The 19,084-nt window shown below is 40.4% G+C and overlaps 1 protein-coding gene across 3 annotated transcripts; it reads left to right on the top strand.

Annotated features, from left to right (window-relative positions):
• The first annotated feature begins 9 nt into the window (after positions 1 to 9).
• On the top strand, positions 10 to 18,623 carry rabgef1l (RAB guanine nucleotide exchange factor (GEF) 1, like). 3 transcript variants are annotated; one of them, XR_012390430.1, is made up of 10 exons: positions 10 to 165; positions 2,571 to 2,750; positions 2,828 to 2,964; positions 5,597 to 5,772; positions 6,843 to 6,924; positions 7,967 to 8,099; positions 8,191 to 8,282; positions 11,554 to 11,810; positions 13,498 to 16,719; positions 17,011 to 18,623. XR_012390430.1 is itself a non-coding variant. In NM_200941.1 (9 exon segments), coding segments are annotated over 8 exon segments (1,413 nt in total). In that variant the 5' UTR covers positions 49 to 165; position 2,571; the 3' UTR covers positions 13,855 to 14,373.
• Positions 18,624 to 19,084: the final 461 nt, after the last annotated feature.

The following is a 19,084-nucleotide window of genomic DNA, read 5'->3' as shown; positions in this document are numbered from 1 at the left end:
GCTTCCGGCGGTGAAAGGATTTCCGTCAACACAAATACACTCGATCTTACTATCAATGACGAGCAGAAATCGGTTATTCGGGATATATTAAGGTCTCTGTGGTGTGTGACATATATCTAGCCAGGTCTGTGTTCAGTATTCACATCTGTTCAACACGTCTGACAGGTAAGACGTGCTATTGTTGTTCTTGTAACGCTTGAATAACACTTGACATCCTAACTAAAGATCGCCCCTGAGCGCTGTCATCTGAGAAGCGTTTATACTTATTACATTAGATCTGTCTGGTGAATCACTGACATTAGTTTATCTGTAAAAGCGCAAACATGCTGTGTTGATGTCACGGTGCACTGAAGACATTAGTAAGATCATAATATTATACCGTTAAGTGAGTTTTTCGTTACCATGATTGTAATTATTGTGGTAAAGTTGGTTTTATATTCGCACATTCGTTCATTTTAACCCTCCCTACATTGTTGATCACGTTGCTTTGAATATTGGGCTGAAATCTGATGCAAGTATGACTTCAAAACAACATTAGCATCATTTACTGACTGTCAGAAGTGTTGTAGTTTGATACCCGATCATATGATTTCCCTATTAAAATAAGCAAATAATACATTTCTGAAATGATATTATTAAGGAGAAAGTCTGAATATATTAACAGTATCGCAGATTGGTTTGGCAAACGTTCATTACATCTTAATACTGGAAAAACACAAGAGCTATGTCTGGGGAGTCAAACAAGAGATTCAGGTACTGTTGAAAGCAGAAGTGTACATACACTGTATAAAAAGGCACATAACCATTTTAAAATAGTCAGATGTTAATGTGACAACCTTTTTATCCTTTTGGTAAGTTAGGATGATCAAATGTGTTTCTGTTCTGCTTAATAGCAGAATAATGAGAGAGAGATTTATTGAGAAATTGTTATAACTTTTCTTGAAAGTCAAGTTTACACACAATAAGATTTTTCTGCCTCTGAAAAAGCTCAGATGATGATGTCAAGGTTTTGGAAGTTTCTGATTGGCTAATTGACAACATTTGAGTTAATGTAGGCTCAACTGTAGAATAGTATTGAAGGAAAAGCTCAAACACACTGCTTCCTTGTGTGAAAACATGGGACAATCAACAAGCCAGAATCAACAACAAAGCCAGATTACAATTAGCTCAATCACACTGGGAAAAGAGTAATGTTTGGAGACATGTCCTGTGCTCTGATGGAACTAAGATTGAACTGTTTGGCCATAATGACCAGTGTTACATTTGGAGGACAAAGGGGAAAGCACACACGCCTAGAAACACCATCCCGACTGTGAAGTATGGGGGCGGCAGCATCATGTTGTGGGGCTGTTTTGCTGCAGGAGGGACTGGTCCACTTCACAGCATAGATGACATCATGAGGAAAGAACATTATGGAGAAATACTGAAGCAACATCTCAACACATCAGCCAGGGAATTAAAACTTGGCCACAAATGGGTCTTCCAGACAGACCATGACCCTAAGCATACTGCCAAATTAGTTCAAATGTGCTTTAAGGACAACAGAGTGAATGTTTTGGAGTGGCCATCACAAAGCCCTGATCTCAATCCTATAGATAATTTGTGGGCAGAGCTAAAAAAGCTTGTGCGAGCAAGAAAAATCTGACTCAGTTACAGCAATTCTGTCAGGAGGAATGGGCCAAAATTCCTGCAAACTATTGTGAGAAGCTTGTGGAAGGAGAGCCAAAACATTTGACCATAAAGTTATACAGTTTACGAGCAAAGCTAAAAAAATACCAAGGAAATGTGTGTAAACTTTTGACTGTCTAGAAATTAATAAAAAAAATCCCAAAAAGATTATCCCATGATTCTGGCATTTGGCGAATGTAAATGATTTAGGTAATCCTAACGGACCTAAAATAGTAAACATTTAGTTTGATTTACCATCAGACAGTTTTTTAAAAATGGTCATGTTCCTTTTTTTAGAGTTCATGTACTCTTCTGCTTTCAACTGTAGATATGACTTCAAAACAGCCTTACAACTGTTTATTTAACTTTTAACAATGTTGTACTTTGATAGCTGTTAGTTCATAATATGATTCCAATATTAGGAATTTGCGAAGAATACTTTTGCAAAATGGTATTTTTACGGAGAAAGTCAAAATGTGTGAATATAAAAACTAAATTTACCCCAATAAACAAGAGTGGCAGATACTAGATTTTATAAGCCAGTCATCATAAATGGAAAACTAGTAGATCATTTCCCCCTTCGATGACACGTACAAAGGAAGAATGCCAATCAAAGTGTTTCTGCAGACTGTTTTTATTATTAGTGATCATAAACAATTACAATTAATACATTTTATCATTAGTAGCTGGCTATATTCACGCACTGCTGACACACAACTGAGTTTAAACCCCTGATAAAAGTGATTTCTGCATAATTTCTGCATTATGTTTAAAATGTGACCTCTCAACGTTAAACAGTACTTGAAAAAATATATGAAACAAATTAATTATTGATAATAATAATTTCCCCTTCAGCTGTTTGTATCAGATGATCTGTAAATGTTGTGTGTTCTTCACTGAAGGATGGACTCTCAGGTGGCGCGCAGCGGCATCAGCGTCCAGCAGTCTGACCTCATGTGTAAGAGAGGATGCGGTTTCTATGGGAACGCCGTCTGGCAGGGCCTGTGCTCGAAATGCTGGCGAGAGGAGAACCAGTGCACCAGATCCAAGCAGATACAGGAGGACCGAGCACTAGCCGAGAGGTCAGACTCTGGAGGATCGATCTTCTGAATGTGTGTCAGTCTCCCGTGCTCAGCTGCTGTGTGTGTGTTTCTTCCAGGTTACAGCGAGAGGAGGAAGCGGCGTATGCTAGCAGCAGTGAGGGGGCTCGCTCTCAGCCCGCATCCTCCAAAACAAACAGTGTGCCCATGGTCAAGAGGCTCTTCACCTCTGCTCCCAAAACACCTGGAAGGAGAGGTGCGCCCTGAGTTTCAGCACGGTTCATTAAGCCTAGTTCACACTACAGGATTTTAAACATCAGCAGATCGCTGTGCCGTTCACACTACATGACTTGACTTTGTGTCTTTTAATCTCTGTGGTGTTCACACTACGCAACACTCCGTGAACGATCCACAAGAGGGGGGTCACACACTACATGATCTGACAACAACTCATTCCCCATCAGCTCATTCAAGCTACCAAACCACAGCCAATGAAATTTTGAGGGAGGAGTCGTCAGACAAAGCTGAACACTATTGGCTGCTTGTGTGCTGATGACATCACTGACAGCGTTTCAAGCTTTGGAGAAAGCATTTAAAAACATCGTCAAATCAGCTGATTCATCAGCGCATTAATCACTCATCTGCAAGGCTCCAGTGGAGATACACAGAGAGTTTTACATTTTTGTAATTGTGTAACTCTTTGAAATAAAACTAACAAATAACACACTGCCGTTTTCTAACTATCAGTGTATTTCTTTCTGACATTGTTATTTTTTTATTACAAAACAGAGCATTTCTGCCTTAAATTACCATATTGGTCAAAATGACTGCATGCATGTCTGATACTTTTCACTGTGACTTTAAATATGTGTGCATTTTCTTGCCTAGCAACTTCCTGCTAACATAAACAAAACTTTCTGATGGCAAAAACATCAATTTACTTCAGATATCTTTCAAAACAGCATATTCTGTGCTGTGAAATCGCTCGTCACTACATCTGACCACACGTGCGGTCAGATGTAGTGACGAGCTGCAGCCAATGAGAGAGCATATCAGCATGAGCTGATATGGAGCTCAACAGAAACATCTGTGATTGGTCAGAATGGGCATCGGTGCACTCGCTTCATTCTGCGTTAGCACAGACATGAGAGTAGACTATATTAACAGTGGAACTAGAATTCTGTAACTATTAGAATTACCATACTGCTCATTCTGACCGTTCTCATATAAAACGCCATATTGTCACAACATATTTACATTCAAAGCTATTATTGAGATATTAAAATTAAGCTTTGAATGTCTGGCATCATATTTAATGACACCATTACCCTAAAAATATCATCTTTTTTTGGTAATACAGCCTATAAATATGTAGTTAAGATACTAGAACACGCAAAGGTCTTGGCTTTCATTTTCACTTTCAAACAGGAGCTATATCACAGCACAGAATATGCTGTTTTTAAAGATATCTGAAGTAAATTGATGTTTTTGCCATCAGAAAGTTTTGTTTATGTTAGCAGAAAGTTGCTAGGCAAGAAAATGCACACATATTTAAAGTCACAGCGAAAAGTATCAGACATGCATGCAGTCATTTGACCAATATGGTATTTTAAGGCAGAAATGCTCAGTTCTTTACTGTTTTGTAATAAAAAAAAATAACAATGTCAGAAAGAAATACACTGATAGTGATACACTGATAAACGGCAGGGTGTTATTTGTTAGTTTTATTTCAAAGAGTTATACAATTACAAAAATGTAAAACTCTCTGTGTATCTATCCACTGGAACCTGCAGATGAGTGATTAATCAGCTGATTTGACGATGTTTTTAAATGCTTTCTCCAAAGCTTGAAACGCTGTCAGTGATGTCATCAGCACACAAGCAGCCAATAGTGTTCAGCTTTGTCTGACGACTCCTCCCTCAAAATTTCATTGGCTGTGGTTTGGTAGCTTGAATGAGCTGATGGGGAATGAGATGTTGTCAGATTATGTAGTGTGTGACCCCCCTCTTGTGGATCGTTCACGGAGTGTTGCGTAGTGTGAACACCACAGAGATTAAAAGACACAAAGTCAAGTCATGTAGTGTGAACGGCACAGCGATCTGCTGATGTTTAAAATCCTGTAGTGTGAACTAGGCTTTAGGCATTGAGATCTGGGGCATGTTGAGCAAAACAATCAATACGCAATACTCTTTCCCTGCATCATTTAATTTTATTAAACAGAACTTCATTTGTAAACTAATTGATTTAGTTTTATTTGCATATATGCAGGGCTTAATTTGTGCCGGAAGATGCTGGATTAGGATCCGGCACCTTTTGAAATCTGATCCGGCTCCTCATGTTACTAATCCCCTCCTCAACCGCCCTTCTTCCCTGTCCCCTGTTCACTTTCTTCTGCGTCTCTCCAACCCTCTTCACTTTTGTCCGCGATACTCCTTTGCCATTCTACGCCCCTCCATTAAACCCCCCCTTGCCCCCATCAACTTGCGTGTCATCCGGGACCTCGCAATTCACAAATTAAGCACTGGATATATGGATAAATTTGGTTGTTACCAACATTCAGTAAAATTTCAAGTCAATAGCACCTTTAGAAATATGTTTCAGAGATTGGCAGTCAAAGATAGTGTGTAAATGACAACGTGTGTGGTGGAATTAATTGTTTAACGTGTGAACATTTCCAACACCGTGTGCAGTGAACTTCCATTTCGGGTTGACAAAACCAAACAAATCCAACCTGGTGAAGATCAGGTTTCACAATGATTGACGTAAAATTGTCTCTATTAACTTGTCAACACGTGGGTAAAATTGTGCATCTTCTGAAAAGTGAAAATTTGAGTATGTCCATGCGGTGTTACTCGAGAGAGATGTTGTTGGCTCTTGTTCTTGCACAGATGCAGGATCTTCAAAGACGCCGGTGAGCCAGAGCTCGTCCCAGAGCCGGCAGCCCAGCGCAGAATGTGACCGCATTACACAGCACTTCATCGACTTCCTCAAACCCTTCCAGAGACCCGGATATGACATTTTCAAGCAGTGCCATGCCTTTGCTGAAAACATTGCACACAAAAAGGTACAAAGCAATCTTACATCTTCTAGCATCCGTTTTGAGTGTGGAATTATAGCATAATTGCGTATTTTAGTAATCCCGAGTTCAAATTCTGATTTTGACTTGATGTATTTTAATAATTATGACCAAAACAAGACATATTTATTCACCAAGTGTTCATTTAGATGTCAGATTAATGTGAAAACAAAACATGTTACAAGAGCTGAGCACTGTGTACTGTAGAAAGAACTCATAACGGCTTGAAACCGGTTAAGGATGAGTAAAAAATGACAGAATTGTAAATGTTTGGGTGAACTGTCCCTTTAAACGACTCCTCGTGAACCAATCACTTTTCTTATACAAAGGTAATGATATTGGTAGCTAGACATTCAAGAGTTCACACTTAGCTGATAATCAATAAAGCGTATTTGGCTTGCTGTCCCAGGAGAGAGCCCTGAGCTCGTAATATCCTCGAGCTCGTGGCTCCCTCCCGTTAAAAGGGCGAGAGGGGAGTTCGAGCTCAGGTAGGTCTTGAGATTCCCCTGCTTGTCACCGTGAGAAGTGTAAACTAAGGTTGTATTGGGTGATAATTAGTTTTTGTCGATTGGCTATGGTTTATGTTTTTGGACGGTGGGAGGAAACCGGGGAACCCGGGGGAAACCCACACGAACACGGTGTAAAGTCCGCACAGAAACACCAACCGGCCCGATAGGAATGACCAGCGATGTTTTTGCTGTGAGGTAACAGTGCTAGCCACTGGGCCACCTTGTCGCTCTATCAGAAAAGGGGGAGGATGGAGGGGTGGAAAGTGGGGGGAGCTTCAAGACGAAGATAACTGGAGTGAAAAACTCAGATTATTTATAATGCTTCTAACAGAGGTAATAAGGAGCCAGCCGTGTTGATCATAAGCATGTGATCCTCTCGAAATTAGTTTATGAATAAACCACACAAAGAGGTGTTTATTTATAGCTTTTAATTTAAATTTGAATTTAATTCTGTGAAGAGAACACACAGTTAATGAGGTGTCCTTTACAAAAAATCACATAGGCAATAAAATAATGGTAATGAAAGGTTCTGCCTGGTTTACTCTGTAGGTTGTTGGCTGTGAAGATCTCTCAGACTCTGTGCAGGACTTTTATCAGAGCATGTCTGAATACCTGCAGACCAACTTTAAAGGTACGCTGGTAACGCTGTCTGATTCACACACATACATACGGGTGCTCGCTCGCTCGGGAGTCGGGAGCAATATTGTTAGACCGCCTGCTCTTGTCAAATTAAACCAACTGCTCCTGCGCTTTATTTGAAAATTAACTCTAGCCTGAGGTACATACAGCTGAATTTCATTTTTTAAACGAATGCTTGGTTGTGGTATGAGGCAGTTCCTTTTCGGTCTTGCCAGCTGACCGCTTACCTCCATTTGGACGGCTTTCCTGCTGTAACCAGTTGGTCTCATTAGCTCGGCATGTACGTTGGCGGACTTGAGATGCAGAGAGGAGTTGACCACGACGACATGGGTTCAAGTCTAGTGAAGAACGGTTCCGGAAAGCAGGCAATACAAAAACAGAATCCAAAAAATGAAATAAACAAGTAAACAACAGGGTGAGAATGTGGTCAAATCTGAAAACGTGGTAAAAATCAGACAAGGGCTTTTTACTTTCTGGATTTCTTTTGAAAATTATGGTTGGGTTTAGGGAAGTGCGTGGGTGGGTCAATCAGCAGGTGTAAATGGCACTCGAAAGAGAAATTGGAGATCTCAAAAAGCATACACAGTGGCCTCTTGTGGATTCGCGAAAATAAACTGCAGAAAAGTGTGCCCCCTGGGATGTATTTCAAGGTCTCCAGAAGTGTAGAGGTATGTTTTCAGAGCCTGGGTTGTATGACCGGTTAAACTGGCAGTGGGCTGGATATAGAGGCCAAAACAAAGACAGACATTTCACATACAATTATCATACAATAAACGCACATTCTAGAGAATATCTGACTTCACCATTGTTTTTCAGATCAACAAGTATGCTCACTTGGCATGTGTCTTAAATATCTAACAACAAATTATGGTATTTTTATGATTTTGAAGAGTTAAAAACTGACATACAGCACCTTTAAATTCACTCTAGTTATTGAAGTGTCCAGTGGATTTCAGATTCCAACACTTGCTCTATATGTTCACATTTAAACTACATACGAACATGTCTGATGGCTGTGTGTACATGTCTGTCAGGCTCTCCTGAAGTGGTGGAGACCGTGATGGAGGAGGTGGAGCGGTATGTGATGGGTCGTCTGTATGAGCAGCTCTTCTGTCCTGACCACACTGATGATGAGAAGAAAGACCTGACCGTCCAAAAGAGAATCAGGTGTGCTGGAAGCATTTCTGGAGTCATGTGAGTTACGAAATGCTAACAGCAGTGTAAGAATCTGTGTGTGTGTGTTTGTGTGTGTCTTCAGGGCTTTGCACTGGGTGTCCATTGCGATGCTGTGTGTTCCTTTAGACGAGCAGATCCCCAAAGTGTCAGACAGCGTGGAGAGAGCCATAACAGGTACAGACACGTGTGTGTGTGTGTGTGTGTGTGTGAGTAGGCTGATGATGGTATCACATTTTATTGTTGCGATCAATTGCTGAAGCTTTTATTGTGATTTATAGTACACTGCAAAAAATGTGTTTCTTGCTTAGATTTTTTGGCTTGTTTCTAATCCAAATATCTAAAAATTGTTAAATCAAGCAGCATTTTCTAGAATATATAATAATAATCTTATGTGCGAACGAAATACAAAGTTATTTTAGTGACCTCATTGGCAGATCATTTGTTTGTTTAAAAAAAAAAATCACTTAATTTTTGCATTATTATTTCTATTTAACTGTTTAAAAAATAAAATGCTTCTTGATTTCAGAATTTAAGACATTTTTATGGTGTATTATAACGATATTGAAGTAAGCGGCAAAAAAGTTACTTTTAATATGTATAATAACTAAATAATCGTTAGTATATTGCTTTATTGCATGTACATGTTCTGAATAAGCAAATGTTTCAACCAAATTAAATTGCAAATAGATTATAAAGTTTAATAGGTAACACTTTACAATAAAGTCTCATTAGTATATGTTAGCTCATGATTTAAATCCAACAGTGTAAAAAAAGCCAGATTTATTACTGTTACTGTGTTATGTTAGGAATAAAGTACAACCAGGCGGTTGTTATCTCAGAATAAATCTCTAACCTACATATTATTCATTCACAAGATGCCACAAAACAGTCAAAAACACAAAGCTGACAGAAACGAAATCGGCTGAATGGAGCATACACTAACTTATGTATTATTCATTTACAAGATGGCACCAAACAGTCAAAAACAAAGCAGACAGAAAGAAAACCGGCTGAATGGAGAATACGCTAACCTATGTATTAGAGATCTGCATTCCAGCGGCTGTACCGTGGAAGCCACGGGACCCAACCAGATTTCTTGCAGTGCGGGAATAAATTTCCAAATAAGGCACGGTAGGAGTCGGTTACTCTGGTGTAATTTGAATGGGAGCGGGCGGTTTAACAATACAGCGTTCCTGAGTCCCGACATTATTTCGGAACAGCATATCTGTGATTAGGGATGTAACGGTATCAGAATTTCACGGTACGGTAATACCTCGGTATGAATGTCACGGTACGGTATTTATTGAATCATTTACAGGAAAAAACAAAACTTATGAAAATACTCCAAAAAAGTGCCAAAAGTGACATACAAATTAGCCATCTATCTGTAAGCTTTGAAACAGGAACTTCAATTTTAATAACAAAAAAATATTAAACCATGTAAAAAAATTAAGTTTCAATTTAGTATTGTTGAAAACTCATCACATTCAGCATTTAATCACTCACTCACATAGACAGAGATGGGTTTAAAGGAAAATTATCATATAAATATAATCTGGTAAAAGCTGGTATCTCTGGGTATTTACAATGTCCCCTGCAACAGAAAAAAACCCTCTCATTTGGGACTGAGGTTTCTGGGACAAGAGAGATATGACTTGGCCCAGGTTGTTAGCAATGGGTAACGTTGTGCATTGTCTTTCCCCCACTTGAGAGGAAAAACCATGAGTGAGATAGAGATCTCATGTCTGCATCAATCTGAACAGTGTGCTGTGTTTCTGCAGTCCCCATGACTGATTATTAGTCGTATTCCCCAACTTGCAGGCACGTGCACACACAGGGCTCAACCTGTGCAGTGCACATGCCCTTTTTAGTCTTGGATAGAAAGTTCCCTTCCAAAATGATCAAAAATGCCCCCGCGACGCGACATACCCTCCGTCCCCGCTTTACAGTACGCGCGCGACAACACAGCTGATCAGAACGCGCGCGACAACACAGCTGATAAGAACTCGCGCGACAACACCGCTATTCAGTACGCGCGCGGCGACAACACCCGCTTTAGGGTTTTCCAACTCTTTTTCATCCCCGCTTCTAGCAGCACACTCCATTTCCGCATTACTGGATCTGTAGCGACAACAGACCGCAAGGGATTATGGCCAAGCCTGGGCTGATGGGAATTGTAGTTTTCGCTACCTCCCGTTCACTTCATTCGCCTGAGCAAATTTTCTCAGAAGACATATAGTTTTACCGAGTCATGCGACTACGGTAATATCGAAAAAAATTAATATTGCGGTATGACGGTATTTACAATACCGTTACATCCCTATCTGTGATTTCCTCATTCTTATTGAACACCAGTACAGCCAGTACTCATGAGTCATGACTGTTACACATGATGAACGCATGACCAGTCATTTCTGCACATGCATTTTTTTGCACAGTCTGTGCGTGCATCATCTGCATAACGGTCCTTAGAGCAGGCTTTACCATTGCAGAGCAAACTGAAGATGCGCTGTCCTTGAAGGACGTTCAGCTTGCATTAGAAAACGGTCAGTTTACTGTTAGGAAATCCACATCAGGCAAGTCTGATGTATGAGAGTCTTTTTCATGCGTCATGAACGCAAATGGAAAAAAAAACCCTTTGCGCGATATGATAATACCTCAAAGTTTTACCCTTTAGCAGTCAAGGGCGTTGCACACCGGATGCGCCGCTCGGCGCTGCGCTATGCATTATAGTATTCTAAACATAAAATTCTATCAGGGTATGCACACCGTTGCTGCAAGTCAGCAACTGTCTGCAACGCCCATCTACGACTCAGGACACTGTTCATATTTCTGCCGCACCATAGAGTGCCATCCGAATTTATTTGAAATAACTTGTGAATGTGAGTGTTCGCTGAATGTTACTTCCAACTGTCATATGCGCGCCGCAACCCAGCGCTGAGCGGCGCATCCTGTGTGTGACCAGCTTCACAAGACTGGAACCTAAGGCTTAAGGCGATACTCATGTCTCATCACAAAGGGGCAAACAAAACTACCTACAGTTTTATCAGTTATTTCTCTCTTTTTAGTACCCAATTTAAATGTGGGATTTTGGAAACCAGATCTAAATTAAGCGGGAACGGTCGGGTCAGGTAGAAAATTATTCTAAACGGGCAGCGGGTGAACAAAGACTGAATATGCAGCGGGAGCGGTCGGGTGTGGAATAAAACCTGGTGGTAGCGGGACTGAAAAATTTGTCCTTCGCAAAGCTCTACTATGTATTGTTCATTCATAAGATGGCGCCAAACAGTTAAAAACACAAAGCCGACAGAAACGAAATCTGCTGAATGGAGCATACACTAACCTACAGTCAAAATTTATGTATATGGATGTAAACGTCATGATAGGTGGTGATTAGAAGTTCCCTGGTGAGCCTGTGATTTTTATTTTTGTGTTGTTTAAATAGACCTGATCAACTTGGACTCCAAAAAGGTTCCTAAGGAGAAGCTGGCGTGTGTCACCAGGTGCAGTAAACACATCCTGACGGCCATCCAGGGGAGTAAGAAAGCGGCCGCCTCAGCAGACGACTTTCTGCCTGCGCTGGTCTACATCATCCTGAAGGCTAATCCACCGCGATTACACTCCAACATCCAGTACATCACCCGCTACTGCAACCCCAGCCGCCTCATGAGCGGAGAGGACGGATACTACTTCACTAATCTAGTAAGAGTTCACCTCAGGCTTTTGTTGTGGTGTTAAACATTCATTAATTTTCCTTCGGCTTAGTCCCCTATAGAGTTATAGAGATCGACTTATAACGTCACTTACATGTTTAATAAAAATTTGCTCAGCTGTAATTTGAAATTTATTATGAGATTATCTCCTCTAAGGACTTAATATGCAGTCTCTGTCGCCATTTTTGGTGGCGCAGTTCTTATAAATAAACTGCATAGTTGCAATCCCAACAACTACAGGGTGGGCCATTTATATCGATACACCTTAATAAAATGGGAATGGTTGGTGATATTAAGTCCTGTTTGTGGCAAACTTTTCAAGATCGATGGTGGCCATTTTGAATTCGGCCATCTTGGATCCAACTTTTATTTTTTCTATAGGAAGAGGGTCATGTGACACGTCATACTTAATGGGAATTTCACAAGAAAAGCAATGGTGAGCTTGGTTTTAACATAACTTTATTCTGTCATGGGTTATTTACAAATTTCTGACCACTTATTAAATGTGTTCAATGTGCTGCCCATTGTGTTGAAATGTCAATGCAACCCTTTTCTCCCACTCTTCACACACTGATAGCAACACCGCAGGAGAAATGCCAGCACAGGCTTCCAGTATCTGTAGTTTCAGGTGCTGCACATCTTGTATCTTCACAGCATAGACAACAAAGATAGTGTGGCCATTCTTCATTAATGGAATCCTCAAGGCCACTGGATATTTGACATTGCTGCATGATGATGTGTTTCCCTCTTTATGCACTGAAGCCGGCACGTTCCCTGAGTTTTTCCAGCAAGATGGTGCACCACGGCATTATGTGTGTCAGGTCAGAGTATGCCTAGATGAACAGTTTCCTGAAAAGTGGATTGGTCGTCGTGGGCCAGTTGAATGACCACTTTAGACTTTTATCTTTAAGGTCATTTGAAGGCAATTATCTAGGGGGTGAAGATACAAGATGGAAGCCTGTGCTGGTATTTCTCCTGCGGTGTTGCTATCAGTGTGTGAAGAGTTGGAGAAGAGGGTTGCATTGACAATCCAACACAATGGGCAGCACATCAAACACGTTTATAAGTGGTCAGAAACTTGTAAATAACTCATTAAAGAATAAAGTTACGTTAAAACCAAGCTCACCATTGCTTTTCTTGTGAAAGTCCCAATAAGTTTGATGTGTCACATGACCCTCTTCCTATTGAAGAAACAAAAGTTAGATCCAAGATGGCCGACTTTAAAATGGCCACCATGGTCACCACCCATCTTGAAAAGTTTGCCCCCTCACATATACTAATGTGCCACAATCAAGACGCTAATATCACCAACCATTCCCATTTTATTAAGGTGTATCCATATAAATGGCCCACCCTGTTTACTCTCGACTTAAAAAAGTCTCAAAAGTACATTATGTTGTCCAACAGCTGCAATATTTGTCAAACTGTAGCAAGTTTATTCCTCTGCTTGTCATGTGGGCGGAGTAATACACATGGGTGAATAGGCTGTAGGAGTGCTGATATTACAGAATAATGCATGGCTATCAGCCAATCAGATTCGAGAACCAGACAGAACTGTTGTATAAAATGCCTTCTACATAATCATAACACACAGATATAACCACTGTAAAAGCACCCTTAGAGTCTTGATTGGCTCTATAATCAGGCGTTCATCTTTGCATTTGTTCTTGTTTCAGTGTTGCGCTGTGTCCTTCATCGAGAAGCTTGATGCGCAATCGCTGAACCTGAGTCCTGAAGACTTCGAGCGCTACATGTCTGGAGCGACATCTCCATCCGGCTGCAGCACACAGAATGGCTTCAGTGCGGCGGTCAGTAGCGCAGACGTCCCACCGCTGGACCCGAAGAGGAACCACCACCAGAAAACAGCTCCGGAAACAGACCTCATCGAATGGAGGGATGGCCAGGAGCTCTCAGTGCTGGGTTTACTAGAAGGAGAAACACACACCAACACTGCGAACTTCACCATCGACTCAGAAAACATCGGTGGAGAGAGTCTGCCTCCGCCGTTACAGCCGCAGAAATTCACTGGTTAGCTCAAATCTCAACCGGACATAGACTGACATCGGCTGGAGACTCTTTCCCAGAGGTTAGTGATGGACTCACAAACGCTGGGCTCAATTTAAACATCTGACAACCAGCAGTCCAGCGTAGTTCCTGCTTCACTTTCAAAATTGAGTAGAAGATAAGAGGAGAATTCATGTCTGATTTTAGGACCATCAAGATTTTGTTTTGTGCGTGTGTGTGTGTGTGTGTGTGTGTGTGTTTGTGTGTTTGTGTGTGTGTGTGTGTATGTGTGTGTGTGTGTGGTGTTGTGAAAAGATTAATAACTTGACATTATGCAATATTTATATGTCAGAAGAGTTGTTTCAAATGTCTGTGTGGTGTTGCGAATCCGTTCATTAGAAATCAAATATTTGTGGTTTTAAGATCATATTGCGCTGCAAATATATCCCTTTATTACTTAGAGATTGTCTCATTTCTTGTACAAATATCTAAAAAGAATTAAATCAAGAAGCATTTTTTACACAAGCAGCAAATAATGTCATTTCAAAGCAAAAAAAACAAGATTATTTTGCTTGTTTTAAGGAAAAAGTCACTTCATTTTGACATAATTTCTAGAAACAAAACAATATTTTTTTTACTCTTTTTGGGGCATTTTTCCTTTTTTTGTATTATTAAAAAGTCTAAGAAATGCAGAATTAAAAAAAACAATTTAAATGGATCATTAAGAGCAGAGGTACCCAATCCAATTCAGACCACCAGATCCAGACCCCTAGATCCAGACCCCTAGATCCAGACCCTTAGATCCAGATCCCCATATCCGGATCCCCATATCCGGACGCCAGATCCAGACCCCCCATATCCAGACCCCCCATATCCAGAACCCCAGATCCAGACCGCCAGATCCAGAACGCCTGATCCAGACCCCCATATCCAGACCCCCATATCCAGACCCAATCCAATTCAAACACCAGATCCAGACCCCTAGATCCAGATTCCTAGATCCAGACCACAAAATCCAGATCCCCATATCCAGATCTCCATATCCGGTCGCTAGATCGAGACCGCCAGATTCAGACCGCCAGATCCAGATCCCCATATCCAGAACCCCATATCCAGACCGCCAGATCCAGACCCCCGTGATCCAGACCCCCATATCCAGACCCCCATATCCAGACCCCCAGATCCAGACTGCCCATATCCAGACCGTCAGATCCAGACCGCCAGATCCAGACCCCCATATGCAGACCGCCAGATCCAGAATGCCAGATCCAGACCGCCAGATCCAGACCCCCCATATCCAGACCCCCCATATCCAGATCGCCAGATCCAGACCGCCAGATTCAGACCACTATATCTAGACCAATATATCCAGACTGCCGAATTCCCAACCTAAACCTACCCCTTACAGTAACCGATTGCGTAACATCTACACCAACCCTAAGCCGACCCCTTACAGTAACATTTCAAATGTTGAGTAAGTTACTGTACGTGCAGAGGTTTATTCATGTCTATGTTGTTAGTGCTCATGCTAGTGGGTTACATTCTGCCTACAGTAGCGTCGTGCTGCTGAGTGCTTTTGTTACTAGTACTAAATTCTAAAATCAGGTCAGTATTTCCAGTTTCTTCCATATTCTTAGCATCTTGTCCATTAATCCTAACATCCTAAAATTAAACTGAGAAATACAAAGAGTGGCATGTGACTGTCTGAACTGGTTGAAATGTGTATCTCTTGCTCTGCATGAGACCTGAGAACCCTGCTTTATGTATGCGCTCATTCTCATTAGGCACTGCAGTAACACTAATCAACCTACTCACGGCGAAAGCCTCTCCCACTTGGAAGCCTGGATCTATTGATCTGGATCTAGTGTGGCCTGATACACGCCGGTCTGCAGTTGGATATTGCTGGAAAGATCCTTGCTAGTTGTGACAGCTCCTCTTTGAAGAACTTAAAATCACACACGGCTGTATTCCAGAACATCTGCTTTCTGCAAAGGTCTGGTTCCAACCATAATCAGGCAGATTAGTTTAGTGCAGAGGTGCTCAACCCTGGTCCTGGAGATCTACCTTCCTGCAGAGTTCAGCTCCAACCCTGATCAAACACAACTAGGCAGGACCTGAAGGAGCACTTGTTAATTTAAGACAGGTGTGTTTGATCAAGGTAGAGTTTCAGGAACAGGATTGTGCACCCCTGGTTTAGAGCGTTAAAGGCATCGTACACCTCCCAAAACATAATTCAGCAAGACATAATTTATTTGCTTGTCTAGAAATGGCTTTGATTTAAGAGTATTTCGATATTTGGGTTAAAATCAAGACTTAAACTCTTAGTAAGTAAACGTTTTGCAGTGCATAATGCCAAAAAAATCTCCATTGTCCAAATATGAGCTTCATTTGCTTGGCATTTCTTTTGATTTGAGGGTGAAATATGGACATGTGTTGAGGAATGTGAATGATGGGTGTGAATTTTAAGTTATTATTATTGCTTCTTGCACTGGTTTACAGCTCACTGAGATGTGAGAATTAATAACTTATTATTAGTGTATAGAACTCATTTCAGATCTCCCCTTATAATCCTTAAAGGGATAATTCACTCAAAAATGAACGTTCACTCGCTATTTACACTCGCTTAGAAAGCTTCATGTTTCTTTCTTCTGTTGAATGCAAAAGAAGATATTTTGAAGAATGCTGAAAACCCATTGACTTCCATAGTAGGAGAAACAAATGCTATGGCCGTCAATGGTTACAGATTTAAATATCTTACTTTGTGTTTAACATAATAAGTGAAGGGTGGACAAATGATGACAGAATATTCATTTTTGTTGAACTGTGCCTTTAAGTGAAGTCTTCTGGTTGTTGTTGTCATCTGAATTAAAATTGAAAATGAGGACAGAACTAGTGTTGGTTAGTCACCCAAAAGCTGACGTGCATTAATATTTGCTATGGTCATTGACATGCTCGGATTTGTTAAAGCATGCTGTGATAAACAGACAGAGCTTGAAATCACAGGTGTGGTTTAATACAGTGTTTCTCAACCACGTTCTTGGAGGACCACCAGCTCTGCACATTCTCCATGTCTCCTTATCCAAACACACCTGATTCAGTTCATCAGCTCATAAGCAGAGACTGAAAGAGCTGAGTGTGACGGACAAAGGAGGCATCCAAAACATGCAGTGCAGGGGCTCCTCCAGGAACGTGGTTGAGAAACACTGATTTAATAGACACCAGCTCATTCGTAAACATAGAATTAATTAATATAGTGAATTTTTCACATGGGTATCATTTTAAAACAGACATTTATAGTCATATATTTATTTTCTGAATGTTTAATTGTCCAGGAAATGCTGTTACAGAATGAAAGAAAACATACTAACTTAATTTTTTTAAAGACTTAAAGTAATAGTTCACCCAAAAAATGAAAACTACATATCATTTACTCACCCTTTAGCTGTTTCAAACCTTTATGAGCTTCTTTTTTCTGTTAAACACAAAAGTAGATATTTTGTAGAATGCTGAAAACCGGTAACCATTGACTTCTATAGTATTTATTTTTCCTACTATGGAAGTCAATGGTTACTGGTTGTCATATTTATAACAATATCTACTTTAGGGTTCAGCAGAAGGAAGAAACTCCGGTTTACAACCATTTTAGGGTGAATAAATAATGCGTTTTTGTTTTGTTTTTTTTGTTGAACTGTGCCTTTAAGTGAAGTCTTCTGGTTGTTATTGTTGTCATCTGAATTAAAATTGAAATTGAGGACAGAACTAGTGTTGGTTAGTATAGCCGAGTCACCCAAAAGCTGACGTGCATTAATATTTGCTATGGTCATTGACATGCTCGGATTTGTTAAAGCATGCTGTGATAAACAGACAGAGCTTGAAATCACAGGTGTGGTTTAATACTGTGTTTCTCAACCACGTTCCTGGAGGACCACCAGCTCTGCACATTCTCCATGTCTCCTTATCCAAACACACCTGATTCAGTTCATCAGTTCATTTGCAGAGACTGAAACACCTGTGATGGGTGTGATAGACAAAGGAGGCATCCAAAACATGCAGTGCAGGTGCTCCTCCCGGAACGTGGTTGAGAAACACTGCTTTAATAGACACCAGCTCATTCGTAAACATAGAATTAATCAATATAGTGAATTTTTCACATGGGTATCATTTTTAAAACAGACATTTATAGTCATATATTTATTTTCTGAATGTTTAATTGTCCAGGAAATGCTGTTACAGAATGAAAGAAAACATACTAACTTTATTTTTTTAAAGACTTAAAGTAATAGTTCACCCTAAAAAAATGAAAACTACTTATCATTTACTCACCCTTTAGCTGTTTCAAACCTTTATGAGCTTCTTTTTTCTGTTAAACAAAAAAGTAGATATTTTGAAGAATGCTGAAAACCGGTAACCATTGACTTCTATAATATTTATTTTTCCTACTATGGAAGTCAATGGTTACTGGTTGTCATATTTATAACAATATCTACTTTAGTGTTCAGCAGAAGAAGGAAACTCAGGTTTGCAGCCACTCGAGGGTGAATAAATATTGCGTAAACTTTTATTTCTGGGTGAACTGTCTCTTTAAACAACTGCTTGTTTTAAGCATACCTTCTGTCCGTTAGTTTCATGAAAATACTGCTTAATATGCATGCAAAGTAGCACTTTTGCTGTGGTCTGTAGTATCCCGTTATGAACAGTTTGTAACCTCATTTTTGTTATCTAAATGATTATGGTATGAAGCCAAAAATATGCTATTTAAAGAAGTATAATAAATGATCACCTGGAGGAAAAGAAAAAAGCTGCCGTCTCGAATTTGATCTCCGAGATGTTATTGGATGCTGTTCACACAAACTCATTCATTCATTTTCCTTCAGCTTAGTCCCTTATTAATCAGGGGTCGCCACAGCGGAATGAACCACCAACTATTCCAGCATATGTTTTATGCAGCGGATGCCCTTCCAGACACAACCCAGTACTGGGAAACGCACTCATCCACACATACACACAAACACACCACAGTGTGATCTCAACCACTCTCACTGGCAGAGCTGTGATTAATCAAAACGTTATTGGCTGTTTTTTTAAAGGGGAGGAGCTACTCTGTCCCACACTCTCCTCATTTTTCAGTTGAGATTACATCAAACATTGAATAAAAGTATCAACCCAGGCTCATTCTGAAAACGTACCCCTATAAACATTTCTGGAGGGCGCCAAATATGTCCCAGGAGCTACGTTTTTTGCAGTTTTTGTTTTCACGAC

This window comes from Danio rerio, chromosome 15 (genome assembly GCF_049306965.1).
Source record: "Danio rerio strain Tuebingen ecotype United States chromosome 15, GRCz12tu, whole genome shotgun sequence".
In the NCBI taxonomy this organism is placed as follows: domain Eukaryota; kingdom Metazoa; phylum Chordata; class Actinopteri; order Cypriniformes; family Danionidae; genus Danio; species Danio rerio.
This window is presented reverse-complemented; position numbering and strand designations above follow the sequence as displayed.